At 45.3% G+C, this 21432-nt stretch overlaps 1 protein-coding gene across 4 annotated transcripts in view; it reads left to right on the forward strand.

The window, feature by feature from the left end:
- LOC109877771 (LIM and senescent cell antigen-like-containing domain protein 1) overlaps nt 1-21432 on the forward strand; it is a 95456-nt gene that overhangs the window by 13512 nt on the left and 60512 nt on the right. The window contains exon 1 of one of the 4 annotated variants that reach the window (XM_031806294.1): nt 12317-12805. The exons of 2 other annotated variants lie outside the window; for them this stretch is intronic. In XM_031806294.1, coding sequence (XP_031662154.1) covers nt 12705-12805 — 101 coding nt within the window. In that variant the 5' untranslated portion in view covers nt 12317-12704. Of the gene's footprint in view, nt 1-12316; nt 12806-21432 lie in introns of those variants that run through there. One more of the 4 variants, XM_031806295.1, reaches the window with a different exon arrangement.

A 21432-nucleotide genomic window follows, 5' to 3' on the forward strand; every position in this document is an offset into this window, starting at 1 on the left:
TTCATTTCCATTTCACCTATCCTCTAGTGCCACCATCAGGCCTTTTCATTTCCATTTCACCTATCCTCTAGCGCCACCATCAGGCCTTTTCATTTCCATCTCACCTATCCTCTAGTGCCACCATCAGGCCTTTTCATTTCCATTTCACCTATCCTCTAGCGCCACCATCAGGCCTTTTCATTTCCATTTCACCTATCCTCTAGTGCCACCATCAGGCCTTTTCATTTCCATTTCACCTATCCTCTAGCGCCACCATCAGGCCTTTTCATTTCCATTTCCACTTTTACAGCTGCGTATCAAATCAAATCAAACTTTATTTGTCACATGCGCCGAATACAACAAGTGTAGACTTTACAGTGAAATGCTTCCTTACAAGCCCTTAACCAACAGTGTAGACTGTACCGTGAAATGCTTCCTTACAAGCCCTTAACCAACAGTGTAGACTGTACCGTGAAATGCTTCCTTACAAGCCCTTAACCAACAGTGCAGTTCAAGAAGAGTTAAGAAAATATTTACCAAGTAGACTAAAATAAAAGTTATAAAAAAGTAACACAATAAGAATAACAATGTCGAGGCTCTATACAGGGGGCACCGGTACCGAGTCAGTGTGGGGGGTACAGGTTAGTTAAGGTAATGTCGGTGGAGGTGAAGTGACTATGCATATTTTCTAGTTGGTATGTATACTTAGTTAAACAATCTGCTGCTGATTTGATTATTTTGTTTGTTATATTATTCAATAGATGATCATGTTATTTATTTTAATTGACGAGGTTCATGTATATTGAAGTTCTATTTATTTTAATTGACGAGGTTCATGTATATTGAAGTTCTATTTATTTTAATTGACGAGGTTCATGTATATTGAAGTTCTATTTATTTTAATTGACGAGGTTCATGTATATTGAAGTTCTATTTATTTTAATTGACGAGGTTCATGTATATTGAAGTTCTATTTATTTTAATTGACGAGGTTCATGTATATTGAAGTTCTATTTATTTTAATTGACGAGGTTCATGTATATTGAAGTTCTATTTATTTTAATGTTAAGATTCAAGTATTTGACCATTCAAATGACATTTACTGTAAGAGATGGCCTTTAGCACATGTCTTATCGAGGGGATCCGTCTTGCATCAAATAGTGAATTCCACTGGATGCAGAATGTTGCATGCATGTCTGCACAGTGTTATATTTTCACAGCTCAGTGTCAGTAAATATCGTACAGTAAATTTTGGACTACAAGAGAGTTGCAAGCCTGCAAGGTAGAGTTATTTCAAGCTTTGAATGGGTCGATTGGGTTCTGGAGGTGTGTGGTTACAGCAATCAGTAAATATAAGTTAACATCTTGATTCTCAGGATGTTAACGCAGGGTTGGTGTGGCCTGTGGTGGTTGGGCCCAATGTGATATCTTTTGGCCTGTGGTGGTGGGGCCCAAAATCCCTGGCAGCACCCCCAACACCAAGCACATCGACTTCACCAACCGCCCATTTAATTGGGAGACCACATTGAAATTTAAAGCTTGTACAGTGGGGCAAAAAAGTATTTAGTCAGCCAGCAATTGTGCAAGTTCTCCCACTTAAAAAGATGAGAGAGGCCTGTAATTTTCATCATAGGTACACTTCAACTATGACAGACAAAATGAGGAAAACAAATCCAGAAAATCACATTGTAGGATTTTTAATGAATTTATTTGCAAATTATGGTGGAAAATAAGTATTTCGTCAATAACAAAAGTTTATCTCAATACTTTGTTATATACCCTTTGTTGGCAATGACAGAGGTCAAATGTTTTCACAAGGTTTTCACACACTGTTTCTGGTATTTTGGCCCTTCCTCCATGAAGATCTCCTCTAGAGCAGTGATGTTTTGGGGCTGTTTCTGGGCAATACAGACTTTCAACTCCCTCCAAAGATTTTCTATGGGGTTGAGATCTGGAGACTGGCTAGGTCACTCCAGGACCTTGAAATGCTTCTTATGAAGCCACTGGTGGCAGCATCATGCTGTGGGGATGTTTTTCAGCGGCAGGGACTGGGAGACTAGTCAGGATCAAGGGAAAGATGAACGGAGAAAAGTACACAGAGATCCTTGATGAAAACCTGCTCCAGAGCGCTCAGGACCTCAAATTGTTACATTAGCACTTACTGTACTTGGCTAACTCCCACATTGAGGAGTCTCCTATTCAGTCTAAGGTTGGTAACTTACACATGTATACAGCCCCCTCTGGTGGTCACAGTAGACAACAGCAGTGGTGAAGTGAATTGAGAAGAGCAGTGGTTCTGCTTCCCAAACTTCTCTGTGACTGTCAGTCAGTCTAGGAATGTGAGTGATCCAACACCAAAACCTCTTCTTGGTATCCTCCTGTGACCCACACAATAAACAACGATGATATGTTGTAATATACACAGTTTACTCTTTCTCTAGCCCTGTCCCTACACTAGCCCTTACTATTACCACAGGACTGCACCCTGAGACAGTCAGCCACTAACACACACACTAAAATAGTCCAGGGTCTCTGAGCCACTATCTACTACCACACCATGACACAAAAACACACACACACAAGCAGCCAAATAGGAAGTGATATGGCTGAGCAGAGAGACATGGCAACAGACACATTAGGGACACTAGTAGTGACAACACAAACAACAACAACCACACAGCAGCCTAACAAAATACTTTGGTAACACATACTATGTTATAGAATTCTGTTTCTTCTACATGCAACCTACACAATCTGCAGTATCAGATCTTGATTGTAGAGAAAACAATGTATTAGTGGGTTTTTTGCTCGTCTTTGAAAGAAATATCTCAAATATTTAAACTAGATGGCCGTAAGAACAGAGTCGACTGTAGTATTTGTCAATAAGACTACAGTACCTGTTAAGTCCAGAAAGTGGCAGTATCTTCATGTTCTGTTGGATTTGGACATAATGTTACTTGGCTTTCCTACACTGGCTGATATCACTCTTTTATTTCTTTTGGCAAAATCTATTCAAATATTCTTTTTCCATAGAAATAATGAATTATATCTGGGAAGCAACCAAGTAAATGTCAAGGACAGTACTCCACTGTGTCAGTGTTGCAGTCAGCCAGCCAGAAGGTGGCGGGCGGCCGACACCCCAGCTACCCTGCCAGCTACCCTGCCCAACTTACTGCTGAGAGTTAGAATAGTAGAATACACAAAGTGCATTTTTTCTAAATTTGGTTGTGCATTAGGAGTTTTTCTGTTATTATGTATGTCCCTGACCGCCACTCAATTTGCCCATGTCAGCTAAACATTTTTAGATTGGTAAGTTAGTCTAGCCAGCTAGACTAACTTAGGGCCCCCAAAAGGCTAGGGCCATCTCTGACTGCATGTGTGGATATGGATGTGGGTACACAGACCCGCGAGCCACTGCGGCCATGAGTTCAGACTTTTTGTGGCTCCCACCCCATCAAAGTTGCCCATCCCTGATTTAGAGGAACCTGAGGGGAGGTATGTGTGTGTGTGTGTGTGTGTGTCTGTCTTTCAGCCAACAGGAATTCATTATTGTACCCAGCGGATCTCTCTCTCTCTCTCTCTCTCTCTCTCTCTCTCTCTCTCTCTCTCTCTCTCTCTCTCTCTCTCTCTCTCTCTCTCTCTGTCTCTCTCTCTCTCTCTCTGTCTCTCTCTCCCTCTCTCTCCCTCTCTGTCTCTCTCTCTCTCTCTCTCTCTGAGAGTTGTGGTTATGGCTTCTCAACTCTGTGTCTCGATACAGTTCTCATCACACTCACTAACTATGAATGTCATTTTGGGCATTAGCCAACTAATGATAGTCATAAGACACACTTTTATTATGATCAAATTACAGCAATCATCACCACCATCTTCCTTCTACAGGTTGGAGCTACATTCCTTCAAACCTGTAGGAGCTAGTATGTCATATAAATGTAATAGTTATATTCATCCTGCATTGTGTGTGTGTGTGTGTGTGTGTGGAATGTAGTGCAGGTTAAGGCAGGCTAGTGAAGGTGAAAGCTGCTGGGCATGTTGACTCTAGAGACAGAACTAGCCTTATGGCATGAATATCTCTCACACACACACACACACACACACACACACACACACACACACACACACACACACACACACACACACACACACACACACACACACACACACACACACACACACACTTCCCTCTCTCACTGTATTAGCCAATAACATCCTCTGAGTAAGAGGAACAACATCAGGTTATAGCATATTCTCATAATATTCTGTGGGCAGACTCAACACACCTCAGCACAGAGTAAAAGGCAAGTATACCACTTCATTACATTTCATTCATCTTAATTTTGGACAGTTGTTTTTTCCCTGTGTCTGTGTGGGTCATTGTTTAGTTGCTGTAGGCCTATACCTTCAAATGTTTTAGCCAGTCCTCTGCTACATCAGGACCTGCCTGTGTCTCTGGTTCTCTCTTTTTTGCTCCTCTCTCTGTCTGTGTGTTTGTTTGTCTCTAGTTTGTGATGACTGTTATTTTCTGTTAATGTCACAGGTCCTTGTGACACCACCTTCTGCAGATCTTCTGCAGATGTTTGATTGGGTTGCTTTCATGTTGGTGTAGAGATTGACATCGGTCTGATATGGGTGGGGTTAGGGATTGTGATATTGTCTGCAGTAGCACGCATGCACACAAGCATGCACGCACATATACAAACACACACACACAATAAAGTCCCAACGAAGCTTGCACATTTTGTTCCTTGGAAGCTGTGGGAACTAAAGTTTTTGGTTTCACATTGGTTTTGGGAACGAAACCATACGTTTCCTGACCTGTAAAACTGAAAGTTTTTTAAACATTCAGAGAACGGAAGTGAACATTTTGCCTCTTCTAGGAATGTTAATCTTTAGGTTGCAGGGAGGTTCTGAGAACTTTTTAACTATGGTTTCTTTAAAGTTCCAGGCACGTTATATTAACTTTCTGAGAACGGAAATTATAGTTTATTTTATGGTAATTAAATAACATTCTGAGAACATGTTTCAATAAGAATTTTAATAACAGTGCTAGCTTAGGTTAACTGTTTTGAACTCCAAGCACAGATAGGACCCATGGAAATACATTAGTTTAGGCATTAATCATGCAAACATATTTATTTTGTGGCATGGTGTCAGTGAGATTCGAACCTATGATCTCCTGTTCTCTATCCATAGAATTAGTTCACTGTGCCACCAGGATGGAGCTTGCACGTGATGTTATTTTTAACTCACACAAAGCCGTTCATTTTAGTCTATTCAAACAGACCCCATTTCAAAGGAAACAAGCACTCGTTAAGATCAGGTGTGGCCAATTAGTAGGCGCAGCCAACACTCCTGAACATACAGTCATGGCCAAAAGTTTTGAGAATGACAAAGTCTGCTGCCTCAGTTTGTATGATGGCAATTTGCATATACTCCAGAATGTTATGAAGAGTGATCAGATGAATGGCAATTAATAGCAAAGTCCCTCTTTGCCATGCAAATGAACTGAATCCCTAAAAAACATTTCCACTGCATTTGAGCCCTGCCATAAAAGGACCAGCTGACATCATGACAGTGATTCTCTTGTTAACACAGGTGTGAGTGTTGACGAGGACAAGGCTGGAGAGCACTCTGTCATGCTGATTGAGTTTGAATAACAGACTGGAAGCTTCAAAAGGAGGGTGGTGCTTGGAATTATTGTTTTTCCTCTGTCAACCATGGTTACCTGCAAGGAAACACGTGCCATCATCATTGCTTTGCACAAAAAGGTCTTCACAGGCAAGGATATTGCTGCCAATAAGATTGCATCTAAATCAACCATTTATCGGATCATCAAGAACTTCAAGGAGAACGGTTCAATTGTTGTGAAGAAGGCTTCAGGGCGCCCAAGAAAGTCCAGCAAGCACCAGGACCGTCTCCTAAAGTTGATTCAGCTGCGGGATCGGGGCACCACCAGTACAGAGCTTGCTCAGGAATGGCAGCAGGCAGGTGTGAGTGCATCTGCACGCACAGTGAGGCGAAGACTTTTGGAGGATGGCCTGGTGTCACGAAGGGCAGCAAAGAAGCCACTTCTCTCCAGGAAAAACATCAGGGACAGACTGATATTCTACAAAAGATACAGGGATTGGACTGCTGAGGACTGGGGTAAAGTCATTTTCTCTGATGAATCCTCTTTCCGATTTTGTGGCGCATCCGGAAAAAAGCTTGTCCGGAGAAGACAAGGTGAGCGCTACCATCAGTCCTGTGTCATGCCAACAGTAAAGCATCCTGAGACCATTCATGTGTGGGGTTGCTTTTTAGCCAAGGGAGTGGCTCTCACTCACAATTTTTCCTAAGAACACAGCCATGAATAAAGAATGGTACACATCCTCTGAGAGCAACTTCTCCCAACCATCCAGGAACAGTTTGGTGATGAACAATGTCTTTTCCAACATGATGGATCACCTTGCCATAAGGCAAAAGTGATAACTAAGTGGCTCGGGGAACAAAACATAGATATTTTGGGTCCATGGCCAGGAAACTCCCCAGACCTTAATCCCATTGAGAACTTGTGATCAATCCTCAAGAGGCGGTTGGACAAACAAAACCCACAAATTCGGACAAACTCCAAGCATTGATTATGCAAGAATGGGCTGCCATCAGTCAGGATGTGGCCCAGAAGTTAATTTACAGCATGCCAGGGCAGATTGCAGAGGTCTTGAAAAAGAAGGGTCAACACTGCAAATATTGACTCTTTGCATCAACTTCATGTAATTGTAAATAAAAGCCTTTGACACTTATGAAATGCTTGTAATTATACTTCAGTATTCCATAGTAACATCTGACAAAAATATCTAAAGACACTGATGCAGCAGACTTTGTGAAAATGTATATTTGTGTCATTCTCAACATTTTTGGCCACAACTGTACTTAACAAGCTAGAGGACAGACAGAGTTTTGTTGATGCTAAGAACAGAATGTATATGTTTTAAAATAACATTCTTTGAACCTTCTTTGAACATTACTAAAGTTTTCTTGTGGTTTTTATGAAACATTTCTGAACGTTCTCTGATCAATTTGACAACATGACTTTAAATAGAACCATGAGGAAACCTGTAGACAATGTTATGCTGATGTACTGTAATTCCCAAAGAAGAACGTTGTTTCTTAACATTCTCTGAAAGATTTGAGAACATTCCCAATGTCAATCCAGTTGGAGAACATTGCTAGAACATTCCTAAAATTTTAATTAAATATAGCCATGTTTGAACTTTTAGGAAACATTCTGTTGGAAAAACACAAGATGAACTGCTACAAAAAAGACCTGCTAAAGCTAAAGAACACTCTGTAATGTTCACAACTACATATATTAAAGCTAAAGAACACTCTGTAATGTTCACAACTACATATATTAAAGCTAAAGAACACTCTGTAATGTTCACAACTACATATATTAAAGCTAAAGAACACTCTGTAATGTTCACAACTACATATACTAAAGCTAAAGAACACTCTGTAATGTTCACAACTACATATATTAAAGCTAAAGAACACTGTAATGTTCACAACTACATATACTAAAGCTAAAGAACACTGTAATGTTCACAACTACATATATTAAAGCTAAAGAACACTGTAATGTTCACAACTACATATACTAAAGCTAAAGAACACTCTGTAATGTTCACAACTACATATACTAAAGCTAAAGAACACTCTGTAATGTTCACAACTACATATACTAAAGCTAAAGAACACTGTAATGTTCACAACTACATATATTAAAGCTAAAGAACACTGTAATGTTCACAACTACATATACTAAAGCTAAAGAACACTGTAATGTTCACAACTACATATACTAAAGCTAAAGAACACTCTGTAATGTTCACAACTACGTATACTAAAGCTAAAGAACACTCTGTAATGTTCACAACTACGTATACTAAAGCTAAAGAACACTCTGTAATGTTCACAACTACATATACTAAATCTAAAGAACACTCTGTAATGTTCACAACTACATATACTAAAGCTAAAGAACACTCTGTAATGTTCACAACTACATATACTAAAGCTATAGAACACTGTAATGTTCACAACTACATATACTAAAGCTAAAGAACACTGTAATGTTCACAACTACATATACTAAAGCTAAAGAACACTCTGTAATGTTCACAACTACATATACTAAAGCTAAAGAACACTCTGTAATGTTCACAACTACATATACTAAAGCTATAGAACACTCTGTAATGTTCACAACTACATATACTAAAGCTAAAGAACACTCTGTAATGTTCACAACTACATATACTAAAGCTAAAGAACACTGTAATGTTCACAACTACATATACTAAAGCTAAAGAACACTCTGTAATGTTCACAACTACATATACTAAAGCTATAGAACACTCTGTAATGTTCACAACTACATATACTAAAGCTAAAGAACACTCTGTAATGTTCACAACTACATATACTAAAGCTATAGAACACTCTGTAATGTTCACAACTACATATACTAAAGCTAAAGAACACTGTAATGTTCACAACTACATATACTAAAGCTAAAGAACACTCTGTAATGTTCACAACTACATATACTAAAGCTAAAGAACACTGTAATGTTCACAACTACATATACTAAAGCTAAAGAACACTCTGTAATGTTCACAACTACATATACTAAAGCTAAAGAACACTGTAATGTTCACAACTACATATACTAAAGCTAAAGAACACTGTAATGTTCACAACTACATATACTAAAGCTAAAGAACACTCTGTAATGTTCACAACTACATATACTAAAGCTAAAGAACACTCTGTAATGTTCACAACTACATATACTAAAGCTAAAGAACACTGTAATGTTCACAACTACATATACTAAAGCTAAAGAACACTCTGTAATGTTCACAACTACATATACTAAAGCTAAAGAACACTGTAATGTTCACAACTACATATACTAAAGCTAAAGAACACTGTAATGTTCACAACTACATATACTAAAGCTAAAGAACACTCTGTAATGTTCACAACTACATATACTAAAGCTAAAGAACACTCTGTAATGTTCACAACTACATATACTAAAGCTAAAGAACACTGTAATGTTCACAACTACATATACTAAAGCTAAAGAACACTCTGTAATGTTCACAACTACATATACTAAAGCTAAAGAACACTCTGTAATGTTCACAACTACATATACTTTGAACTCGGGAGATGTGGTCAAGAAACACTGGCATATTTTATCATCGGACCCAACTTGGCCGGCTGAATTTCAAAATCCACCACTTATTGTGTATAGGAGAGGTCGCAATTTACGCGATAAATTGGTTCTTGCCAACTGCCAGCCCCAAAAGAAAATCAGCCTGGCTCTTTTTCGCCCTCTACCAAATGGTAGCTATAAATGCAGAGGATGTGCACAGTGCAACAACATGATAAAGTGTGAATATTTCTGCCACCCACATACAGGAAAATGGTTCCAAATAAATGACATTATTACTTGTTCCACAACCCATGTTATTTACATTATTAAATGTCCATGTGGGCTCTGTTATGTCGGTAAAACCTCTTCTCTCAAACAAAGAATTAGTGAACATCAAAGTTCAATCAGGAGAAAGGACAGGGATTATCCAGTCGCAGTACATTTTAATGACCTAGAGCATGAAATGTCTACCTCTAGATTTTGTGGTGTAGAGAAAGTTAAGATATCAGACAGGGGAGGTGATATCAATAATACTCTGAGTAAAAGAGAATGTTTTTGGATTTTCACCCTCCGGAGATTATTTCCTAAAGGTCTTAATCTTAATGATGAAATATGTTATGTTGTGAATTTGAACATGAATTATGTCCCTATTTAAGATTACTCTGATGTTTTTCGTACAATGTACCCAATGATTAATGAAAACTTGATATGTCCTCATTGTGGTTTTACAGACGTGTTTAATACATCTTATTTACACACTATTCGAATATTTATGAAATGCATATTGTTATATTTGGTAGCTTTTCCTTCGCCTCCAACCTCTTTTGATGCGTGGAACGGATGTGGGTGGGGCTAGGTCTACATTAGGGTGCACATTTTATGAAATTCACAAAAGTTCAGACGAAGGCCGTGAGGCCAATGCATAAACTGGGGCGGCAGGGTAGCCTAGTGGTTAGAGCATTGGACTAGTAACCGGAAGGTTGCAAGTTTGAATCCCCGAGCTGACAAGGTACAAATCTGTCGTTCTGCCCCTGAACAGGCAATTAACCCACTGTTCCTAGGCCATCATTGAAAATAAGAATTTGTTCTTAACTGACTTGCCTAGTAAAATAAAAACGTATTAAAGATCAGTGATACTATTAAGAGCAGTGTGCGGTTTCCTTCATCTTGTTCAACTGTTACCATGCACCTGCAAAAATGATTGCTCAGATGTGCGAGTGTCTTTTGAATTTAGGAAACATTCTGTTAAAGTAATGAAATACCAAGAAAATAACGTTATTTTGTCAATTTTTTCAAATGTGCTGAGAATGTTCCAAAGCCAAGTCACTATCCTGCACCATTCCCAGAATGTTGTGGGAAGGTTGTATGCTAAATAACCAGAGGACAACCCCGCTCTGAGTAACATGTGATTAACTGGGAAACTGGGAAACTGGAAAACAGGAACAGGAAAGGGTGTTCATGTGGGATCAGAGTGGCCATCACTCTGTCACCACTTCATGGTGACAATGTAAACTCTGAACTCTTCTGGCTCTTTCTCTGACCCTGTCTGTGTGTGTCTGTGTGTGTGTGTGTGTGTGTCTGTGTGTGTGTGTGTTTCCTGTGTGAGTTCAGTGTAAAGAAAACATGTGCTATAAGGGTGTGAAGTACATAGTGAGCAGAGTACATACGCTGAGTACATACATACACACCCTACACACGCTGAGTACATACATACACACACTACACACACTGAGTGCATACATACACACCCTACACACGCTGAGTACATACATACACACCCTACACACACTGAGTACATACATACACACCCTACACACACTGAGTACACACATACACACCCTACACACGCTGAGTACATACATACACACACTACACACGTTGAGTACATACATACACACCCTACACACGCTGAGTACATACATACACACACTACACACCCTGAGTACATACATACACACCCTACACACACTGAGTACATACATACACACCCTACACACACTGAGTAAACACATACACACACTACACACGCTGAGTACATACATACATACACTCACTACACACACTGAGTACATACATACACACACTACACACACTGAGTACACACATACACACCCTACACATGCTGAGTACACACACTACACACACTGAGTACACACACTACACACTGAGTACACACACTACACACTGAGTACACACAGACAGCTGTGGATGGGTTCATCTTGTGGGGCTCCAAGGGGGCTGTTTGGTATTTGAGGAAATCTGAGAGGATGAGATATTGTATAATGCAATAGTCGTTATGTCAATCAGTATTGTCAGTTCAGTTCAGCTCTCTTCTATCACAGAAACACTCTCTCTCAGTCAGACGGATGCAGAGACAGACACGTTGAGAGACAATGAGAGACTCCAGAGAGATCATGAGAAACTCCTGGGAGATCAAGAGAGACTACAGGGAGATGGAAACTGGGGTACCAGGGCCGGCTCCAGGCATAGGTGACATAGGTGGTTGGTTAGGGCCTCCAGATGCTAGGGAGCCCCTGACCCACAAAATGAATATATATGAATATATTAAAACATTTTGGAACACAGTGGGGGTCTCAACTTACATACATAAGTAGGATAGTAGAATACACAAGGTGCAATTTCGAAATTGAGTTGCATCAAAAGTTTTCCTCATGTTATGTCAGTCACTGACAGTCACTCAATTAGCCATGTCAACTAACAAATTATAGTTAGTCTGGCCAGCTATCTAAACTTAGTAATCATGGCCAAATACCGACTGGCACGTAGGGCATGTACCTAGGGGCCCTGACCTCCAGGGGGCCCACATTGATTTTGTTAGCCACTTTCACTCGGATATCATTAACATGGCATAAGTCTTGGCAAAATGTGTGCAATTGACGGACATTTGCTTTAAAACGGCAAAAGAGATTTGGTTGGGCAAGTTCGCATAGGGCCCTCAAAAGGCTAGGGCCGGCTATGGGGGGGACACTGACATCCTATCAGAATGGGAATGTCATTGGATAGCTTGGCAAGATGACAAGCATAAAGAGGACAAGAGAGGGGGAGGGAGCAACAGGGAGAGGGGGGAGAAAGAGAGGTAAAGACAATAGACTACTGCAGTACAACTGCCTCTTACCCTTTTTACCATTCTTCCTCCTTATCCCTCCTCCTCCCTCTATCTCTACCTGCCCTGGGGCTGAGGAGCTGATAGGTGTGTTGGATCAGAGCCACACCCCTGATAGGTTATTCCTTTGGGTGTGTGCCTGGAGGTGTGTGTTTGTCAGAGATAGAGGTTGTGTGTAATGTAGTAGCCTGCTGTTCCAGGAGAGAGAGGGGAATGATCTGCTAAGGGCTTCCCAGGGGTGAGCTGACGTTCTGGGCTTGGAGAGGAGAGGAGACTGGTGGGGGTCAGTGGTGGTTGTTGGCTGTCGAGCCTTGGAGCTTACTGATCACATACACGAGGAGGATTATTGGGAGTGTTTATCCACACCCTGGTGGACAGAGGGAAGGGAAGGAAGGAGGGATGAACTCTCTGCGGTTGAAGGAGTTGTCTAACTCAGACCTGTATAGACGCAGACAGGAGAGACCTGACAGCTATGGAAGCATAGCTCCTGACAGCCTCAGGTGAGAACCTTTTCTCTCTACACCCCCCCCCCCCCCCCCCCCCCCCGCTTTGATTTCTCTCTATTTGCCCATTCTGCAGAGTAGACAGACAGCAGGTCAGAGAGTGTATTGTAGTGGGGGGTGATTAGGGTTAATGCTTGGTGAACTCTGTGTTGAAGAGATGCAGAGAACATGGCCTTTGTGTACTGTATGAGTGTGAAGTAAAGTGTAGAGTGTATACATATAGAAAACCGTTTACCATTTTAAGAACCAAATGGAAGCAAACAGAGCAAACCAAACGGGGAGGGGCCTACCTGATTTTGTCCAATAGAAACTGTGTTTTATGTTGCAGAACATTTTCTGTTTGGAGTAAAGGGTTTCTGTTGCTCTCTTTCTCTCCCTCTCCTGCCTTCTTCCTCCCTCTCTCTCTTCATCTCCCTCTATCTCGCTTTCCCCCCCTATCTCCCTCTCTCTCTTCATCTCCCTCTGTCTCGCATCCCCCCCCCTATCTCCCTCTCTCTCCACCCCTGATCATGCAGTGATTAGACGTCTGTAATGTCAGGAATGCCGACGAATCTCCTTTTAGAGGTGACCTGAGAACAACACAATACAGCTGTAGAGACGATAGAGGGAGAGAATCTCTCTCCCAAGGGACAGCCATATTATATCATATCACACAGTAGTGGTGATTGTTCACCTGCACCCATCCGCAACCACCCGACTATATGTTATATTGTGTGATATTATCCAATCCTAATCCGCTAATAGAGAAAATGTGCTGTAGCTTTTTTTGACAGAGGGTGCAGGATTTTTTTCGCCTAATTTAGATATGTTTCTGTTTATAATTTCAAACATTATGATAGGCTATTTGTTAGTCAACTATGTTTATAATTATCCGCGCGTACAATTAGGCCCTAGCTTAGGCTTATGCAAAAATGCCAGCCGAAAATAATGAAAGAAAACCCTCAATGTAGCCTACTATTAGCCTATAAATTATACATTTATGGATTTTTTGAGGTATTGTTTTCTCTTTATTCAACCCACCCCCCCTGAGGATATAACCGCGGGGACTTCAGGTTATGAGTCAATCCACGCATCACACACACACACACACACACACACCAGCCTTCACTGCTAAACATGATGCACTGAAGTGCTTGGTCGGCAGAATTGAGCCAGTGACAGAACAGACCATAAAGTCACCTGGTCTCTGTGACGTCTTTGGTTGTAGTGGTGTGTCCCTGCCATGTGATGTGACCTTCACATGACAGCATGACTCATGACCACGCAGCTTGCTTCCCAGGTTGTCACACATACTCCCAAACCCTCTCCTCCTCCTCTCACTCTGCCCTCAGCAGGAAATGGAACAGTGGAGTCATGCCAGTAGGGCAGAGGGGCAGGGCAGAGGTTTTAGGGATGTTGGGAACAATGGGAAAACAGGGAGGAACTATCTGCTAATGTTTGAGATACAGTACACTTAGCACAAAGGGAATTAACATGTCTACAGAGAACACCTAGAGTATTCTTTCTTCCACTTTTCTGAGCATTGGTTTGAGGTGCACAGCCACAGGTTTTCCTCTAGTTGTTGTGCTAACACAGCCCTTATATTTCTCCATTACCATGGCTACTGTTGACCCAGTGCAGCAGGAGAAGGGGGTTTGTTTGGTTAGCATTCTCCTTAGTGCTAGCAGCCTAGCAGCCTTAGCCAGTAGGTCCAGTCTGATCTGTGTACCTAGCCCTCGCTGAAACAGCATTATCCAGGAAACATACTTGTCAGAACTCATTCCTCACCCTCTGGGAGGGCAAATGCACAGCTACTGTGGTGTTGGACTGTTCGATGGCTTTCACAACTAAACAATGCCTGGTTTTAGAAATACTTAGCCTGGAAGCTTGGAAGATTCTTGGGGAGCCAGGATGACCTGAGGCCCTGGGCAAAGATTTGGAAGGTATAGGAGGCCTGGGGAGATAATTTTTGAGCCTGTGGTTAGGTTAGTTTGAGACGGTCTGGCCTGGCGTTGCCTGGAAGAGTGTGGAAGGATATTGCAGAACCCTGCCTCTGGGCCCTGACGAAGGCGTGGAGTATTCTGGTTGAGCAATGACACCTTGCAGCTGTGCTGTTGCACCACTTTCTCACCAACAGGAAATATTGTACCATCGCCATAGTGATTTATTCTGCTATTCCATTTGACTTTGTATTACCATGCCTGTTACTCTGACAACACATCTGTCAAGTAGCTAATCTAGTGCTGTGTGTTATTGTGTGTTGTAATGCAGGTCTTGGCAGTCTATGTATTTACTCTAGAACATGCACTAGACAAACTAACCCCAAAGTGACTGTTTGTAATGGCTTACCCTCCCAATAGGCCTAGCTAAGCATCTGTCTAAACAGTTATATTCATCCTATCATGTATCCACAGACAGAGTTGGATATAGCCCAGGGGAGAAACCTTTATACTGGCTCAAAGATAATTTAGTCTGTTTTCGGACACAGCAAAGTCTTCCTTTGGCATTATCAGATGTTTTTATTATCTCTGTATGGATGTCGAAATCCATCTAAAGCTGCTTTTTGTCATCATCATCATCATAACACCTCATTTTTCTCTTAGTGCAGTCTAAACTCCTGCCTCCTGGAATGTTTCCTGTCACCCCTCTGTGTACTTCAGACCCCCAGGGGGCAGGGTTTCTCTCTGTACTTCAGACCCCCAGGGGGCAGGGTTTCTCTCTGTACTTCAGACCCCCAGGGGGCAGGGTTTCTCTCTGCACTCCAGACCCCCAGGGGGCAGGGTTTCTCTCTGTACTCCAGACCCCAGGGGGCAGGGTTTCTCTCTGTACTGCAGACCCCCAGGGGGCAGGGTTTCTCTCTGTACTTCAGACCCCCAAGGGGCAGTGTTTCTCTCTGTACTTCAGACCCCCAAGGGGCAGTGTTTCTCTCTGTACTGCAGACCCCCAGTGAGGGGGCAGGGTTTCTCTATATAGTTCAGACCCCCAGGGAGGGGGCAGGGTTTCTCTCTGTGGTTCAGACCCCAGGGGGCAGGGTTTCTCTCTGTAGTTCAGACCCCAGGGGGCAGGGTTTCTCTCTGTACTTCAGACCCCAGGGGGCAGGGTTTCTCTCTGTAGTTCAGACCCCAGGGGGCACGGTTTCTCTCTGTAGTTCAGACCCCAGGGGGCACGGTTTCTCTCTGTAGTTCAGACCCCAGGGGGCAGGGTTTCTCTCTGTACTGCAGACCCCCAGGGGGCAGGGTTTCTCTCTGTACTTCAGACCCCCAAGGGGCAGGGTTTCTCTCTGTAGTTCAGCTTTCGACTCTGTCAATCACCATATTCTTATCGGCAGACTCAGGAGCCTCGGTTTTTCGGATGACTGCCTTGCCTGGTTCACCAATTACTTTGCAGACAGAGTTCAGTGCGTCAAATCGGAGGGCATGCTGTCTGGTCCTCTGGCAGTCTCTATGGGGGTGCCACAGGGTTCAATTCTCGGGCCGACTCTTTTCTCTGTGTATATCAATGATGTTGCTCTTGCTGCGGGCGATTCCCTGATCCACCTCTACGCAGACGACACCATTCTATATACTTTCGGCCCGTCATTGGACACTGTGCTATCTAACCTCCAAACAAGCTTCAATGCCATACAGCACTCCTTCCGTGGCCTCCAACTGCTCTTAAACGCTAGTAAAACCAAATGCATGCTTTTCAACCGGTCGCTGCCTGCACCCGCATGCCCGACTAGCATCACCACCCTGGATGGTTCCGACCTAGAATATGTGGACGTCTATAAGTACCTAGGTGTCTGGCTAGACTGCAAACTCTCCTTCCAGACTCATATCAAACATCTCCAATCGAAAATCAAATCAAGAGTCGGCTTTCTATTCCGCAACAAAGCCTCCTTCACTCACGCCGCCAAGCTTACCCTAGTAAAACTGACTATCCTACCGATCCTCGACTTCGGCGATGTCATCTACAAAATGGCTTCCAACACTCTACTCAGCAAACTGGATGCAGTTTATCACAGTGCCATCCGTTTTGTCACTAAAGCACCTTATACCACTCACCACTGCGACTTGTATGCTCTAGTCGGCTGGCCCTCGCTACATATTCGTCGCCAGACCCACTGGCTCCAGGTCATCTACAAGTCCATGCTAGGTAAAGCTCCGCCTTATCTCAGCTCACTGGTCACGATGGCAACACCCATCCGTAGCACGCGCTCCAGCAGGTGTATCTCACTGATCATCCCTAAAGCCAACACCTCATTTGGCTGCCTTTCGTTCCAGTACTCTACTGCCTGTGACTGGAACGAATTGCAAAAATCGCTGAAGTTGGAGACTTTTATCTCCCTCACCAACTTCAAACATCAGCTATCTGAGCAGCTAACCGATCGCTGTAGCTGTACATAGTCTATTGGTAAATTTATTTATTTATTTTTATTTCACCTTTATTTAACCAGGTAGGCTAGTTGAGAACAAGTTCTCATTTGCAACTGCGACCTGGCCAAGATAAAGCATAGCAGTGTGAGCAGACAACAAAGAGTTACACATGGAGTAAACAATTAACAAGTCAATAACACAGTAGAAACCAAAGGGGGAGTCTATATACAATGTGTGCAAAAGGCATGAGGAGGTAGGCAAATAATTACAATTTTGCAGATTAACACTGGAGTGATGAATGATCAGATGGTCATGTACAGGTAGAGATATTGGTGTGCAAAAGAGCAGAAAAGTAAATAAATAAAAACAGTATGGGGATGAGGTAGGTGAGAAAGGGTGGGTGGGTTTCTCTCTGTAGTTCAGACCCCAGGGGGCAGGGTTTCTCTCTGTAGTTCAGACCCCAGGGGCAGGGTTTCTCTCTGTACTTCAGACCCCAGGGGGCAGGGTTTCTCTCTGTAGTTCAGACCCCAGGGGGCACGGTTTCTCTCTGTAGTTCAGACCCCAGGGGGCAGGGTTTCTCTCTGTACTGCAGACCCCCAGGGGGCAGGGTTTCTCTCTGTACTTCAGACCACCAAGGGGCAGGGTTTCTCTCTGTACTTCAGACCCCAGGGGGCAGGGTTTCTCTCTGTACTGCAGACCCCCAGGGGGCAGGGTTTCTCTCTGTACTTCAGACCCCCAAGGGGCAGTGTTTCTCTCTGTACTGCAGACCCCCAGGGTGCAGGGTTTCTCTCTGTACTTCAGACCCCAGGGGGCAGGGTTTCTCTCTGTACTTCAGGCCCCCAGGGGGCAGGGTTTCTCTCTGTACTTCAGACCCCCAGTGAGGGGGCAGGGTTTCTCTCTATAGTTCAGACCCCCAGGGAGGGGGCAGGGTTTCTCTCTGTAGTTCAGACCCCAGGGGGCAGGGTTTCTCTCTGTAGTTCAGACCCCAGGGGGCAGGGTTTCTCTCTGTACTTCAGACCACCAAGGGGCAGGGTTTCCCTCTGTACTTCAGACCCCAGGGGGCAGGGTTTCTCTCTGTACTGCAGACCCCCAGGGGGCAGGGTTTCTCTCTGTACTTCAGACCCCCAAGGGGCAGTGTTTCTCTCTGTACTGCAGACCCCCAGGGTGCAGGGTTTCTCTCTGTACTTCAGACCCCCAGTGAGGGGGCAGGGTTTCTCTCTATAGTTCAGACCCCCAGGGAGGGGGCAGGGTTTCTCTCTGTAGTTCAGACCCCAGGGGGCAGGGTTTCTCTCTGTAGTTCAGACCCCAGGGGCAGGGTTTCTCTCTGTACTTCAGACCCCAGGGGGCAGGGTTTCTCTCTGTAGTTCAGACCCCAGGGGGCACGGTTTCTCTCTGTAGTTCAGACCCCAGGGGGCAGGGTTTCTCTCTGTAGTTCAGACCCCAGGGGGCAGGGTTTCTCTCTGTACTGCAGACCCCCAGGGGGCAGGGTTTCTCTCTGTATTTCAGACCCCCAAGGGGCAGTGTTTCTCTCTGTACTTCAGACCCCAGGGGTAGGGTTTCTCTCTGTACTGCAGACCCCCAGGGGGCAGGGTTTCTCTCTGTACTTCAGACCCCCAGGGGGCAGGGTTTCTCTCTGTACTTCAGACCCCAGGGGGCAGGGTTTCTCTCTGTAGTGCAGACCCCCAGGGGCAGGGTTTCTCTCTGTACTTCAGACCCCAGGGGGCAGGTTTTCTCTCTGTACTTCAGACCACAGGGGGCAGGGTTTCTCTCTGTACTGCAGACCCCCAGGGGGCAGGCTTTCTCTCTGTACTGCAGACCCCCAGGGGGCACGGTTTCTCTCTGTATTTCAGATCCCAGTGGGCAGGGTTTCTCTCTGTACTTCAGGCCCCCAGGGGGCAGGGTTTCTCTCTGTACTTCAGACCCCCAGTGAGGGGGCAGGGTTTCTCTCTATAGTTCAGACCCCCAGGGAGGGGGCAGGGTTTCTCTCTGTAGTTCAGACCCCAGGGGGCAGGGTTTCTCTCTGTAGTTCAGACCCCAGGGGGCAGGGTTTCTCTCTGTACTTCAGACCCCAGGGGGCAGGGTTTCTCTCTGTAGTTCAGACCCCAGGGGGCAGGGTTTCTCTCTGTACTGCAGACCCCCAGGGGGCAGGGTTTCTCTCTGTACTTCAGACCACCAAGGGGCAGGGTTTCTCTCTGTACTTCAGACCCCAGGGGGCAGGGTTTCTCTCTGTACTGCAGACCCCCAGGGGGCAGGGTTTCTCTCTGTACTTCAGACCCCCAAGGGGCAGTGTTTCTCTCTGTACTGCAGACCCCCAGGGTGCAGGGTTTCTCTCTGTACTTCAGACCCCCAGTGAGGGGGCAGGGTTTCTCTCTATAGTTCAGACCCCCAGGGAGGGGGCAGGGTTTCTCTCTGTAGTTCAGACCCCAGGGGGCAGGGTTTCTCTCTGTAGTTCAGACCCCAGGGGCAGGGTTTCTCTCTGTACTTCAGACCCCAGGGGGCAGGGTTTCTCTCTGTAGTTCAGACCCCAGGGGGCACGGTTTCTCTCTGTAGTTCAGACCCCAGGGGGCAGGGTTTCTCTCTGTAGTTCAGACCCCAGGGGGCAGGGTTTCTCTCTGTACTGCAGACCCCCAGGGGGCAGGGTTTCTCTCTGTATTTCAGACCCCCAAGGGGCAGTGTTTCTCTCTGTACTTCAGACCCCAGGGGTAGGGTTTCTCTCTGTACTGCAGACCCCCAGGGGGCAGGGTTTCTCTCTGTACTTCAGACCCCCAGGGGGCAGGGTTTCTCTCTGTACTTCAGACCCCAGGGGGCAGGGTTTCTCTCTGTAGTGCAGACCCCCAGGGGCAGGGTTTCTCTCTGTACTTCAGACCCCAGGGGGCAGGTTTTCTCTCTGTACTTCAGACCACAGGGGGCAGGGTTTCTCTCTGTACTGCAGACCCCCAGGGGGCAGGCTTTCTCTCTGTACTGCAGACCCCCAGGGGGCAGGGTTTCTCTCTGTACTTCAGACCCCCAAGGGGCAGGTTTTCTCTCTGTACTTCAGACCACAGGGGGCAGGGTTTCTCTCTGTACTGCAGACCCCCAGGGGGCAGGGTTTCTCTCTGTACTTCAGACCCCCAGGGGGCAGGGTTTCTCTCTGTAGTTCAGATCCCCAGGGGCAGGGTTTCTCTCTGTACTTCAGACCCCAGGGGGCAGGTTTTCTCTCTGTACTTCAGACCACAGGGGGCAGGGTTTCTCTCTGTACTGCAGACCCCCAGGGGGCAGGCTTTCGCTCTGCACTGCAGACCCCCAGGGGGCAGGATTTCTCTCTGTACTTCAGACCCCCAGGGGGCAGGGTTTCTCTCTGTACTTCAGACCCCCAAGGGGCAGGGTTTCTCTCTGTAGTTCAGACCCCAGGGGGCAGGGGTTCTCTCTGTACTGCAGACCCCCAGGGGGCAGGGTTTCTCTCTGTACTTCAGACCCCCAAGGGGCAGTGTTTCTCTCTGTACTGCAGACCCCCAGGGTGCAGGGTTTCTCTCTGTACTTCAGACCCCCAGTGAGGGGGCAGGGTTTCTCTCTATAGTTCAGACCCCCAGGGAGGGGGCAGGGTTTCTCTCTGTAGTTCAGACCCCAGGGGGCAGGGTTTCTCTCTGTAGTTCAGACCCCAGGGGCAGGGTTTCTCTCTGTACTTCAGACCCCAGGGGGCAGGGTTTCTCTCTGTACTTCAGACCCCAGGGGGCACGGTTTCTCTCTGTAGTTCAGACCCCAGGGGGCAGGGTTTCTCTCTGTAGTTCAGACCCCAGGGGGCAGGGTTTCTCTCTGTACTGCAGACCCCCAGGGGGCAGGGTTTCTCTCTGTATTTCAGACCCCCAAGGGGCAGTGTTTCTCTCTGTACTTCAGACCCCAGGGGTAGGGTTTCTCTCTGTACTGCAGACCCCCAGGGGGCAGGGTTTCTCTCTGTACTTCAGACCCCCAGGGGGCAGGGTTTCTCTCTGTACTTCAGACCCCAGGGGGCAGGGTTTCTCTCTGTAGTGCAGACCCCCAGGGGCAGGGTTTCTCTCTGTACTTCAGACCCCAGGGGGCAGGTTTTCTCTCTGTACTTCAGACCACAGGGGGCAGGGTTTCTCTCTGTACTGCAGACCCCCAGGGGGCAGGCTTTCGCTCTGCACTGCAGACCCCCAGGGGGCAGGATTTCTCTCTGTACTTCAGACCCCCAGGGGGCAGGGTTTCTCTCTGTACTTCAGACCCCCAAGGGGCAGGGTTTCTCTCTGTAGTTCAGACCCCAGGGGGCAGGGGTTCTCTCTGTTGTTGGCCCTG

The sequence above is a fragment of the Oncorhynchus kisutch genome, linkage group LG26 (assembly GCF_002021735.2).
Source record: "Oncorhynchus kisutch isolate 150728-3 linkage group LG26, Okis_V2, whole genome shotgun sequence".
In the NCBI taxonomy this organism is placed as follows: Eukaryota; Metazoa; Chordata; class Actinopteri; order Salmoniformes; family Salmonidae; genus Oncorhynchus; species Oncorhynchus kisutch.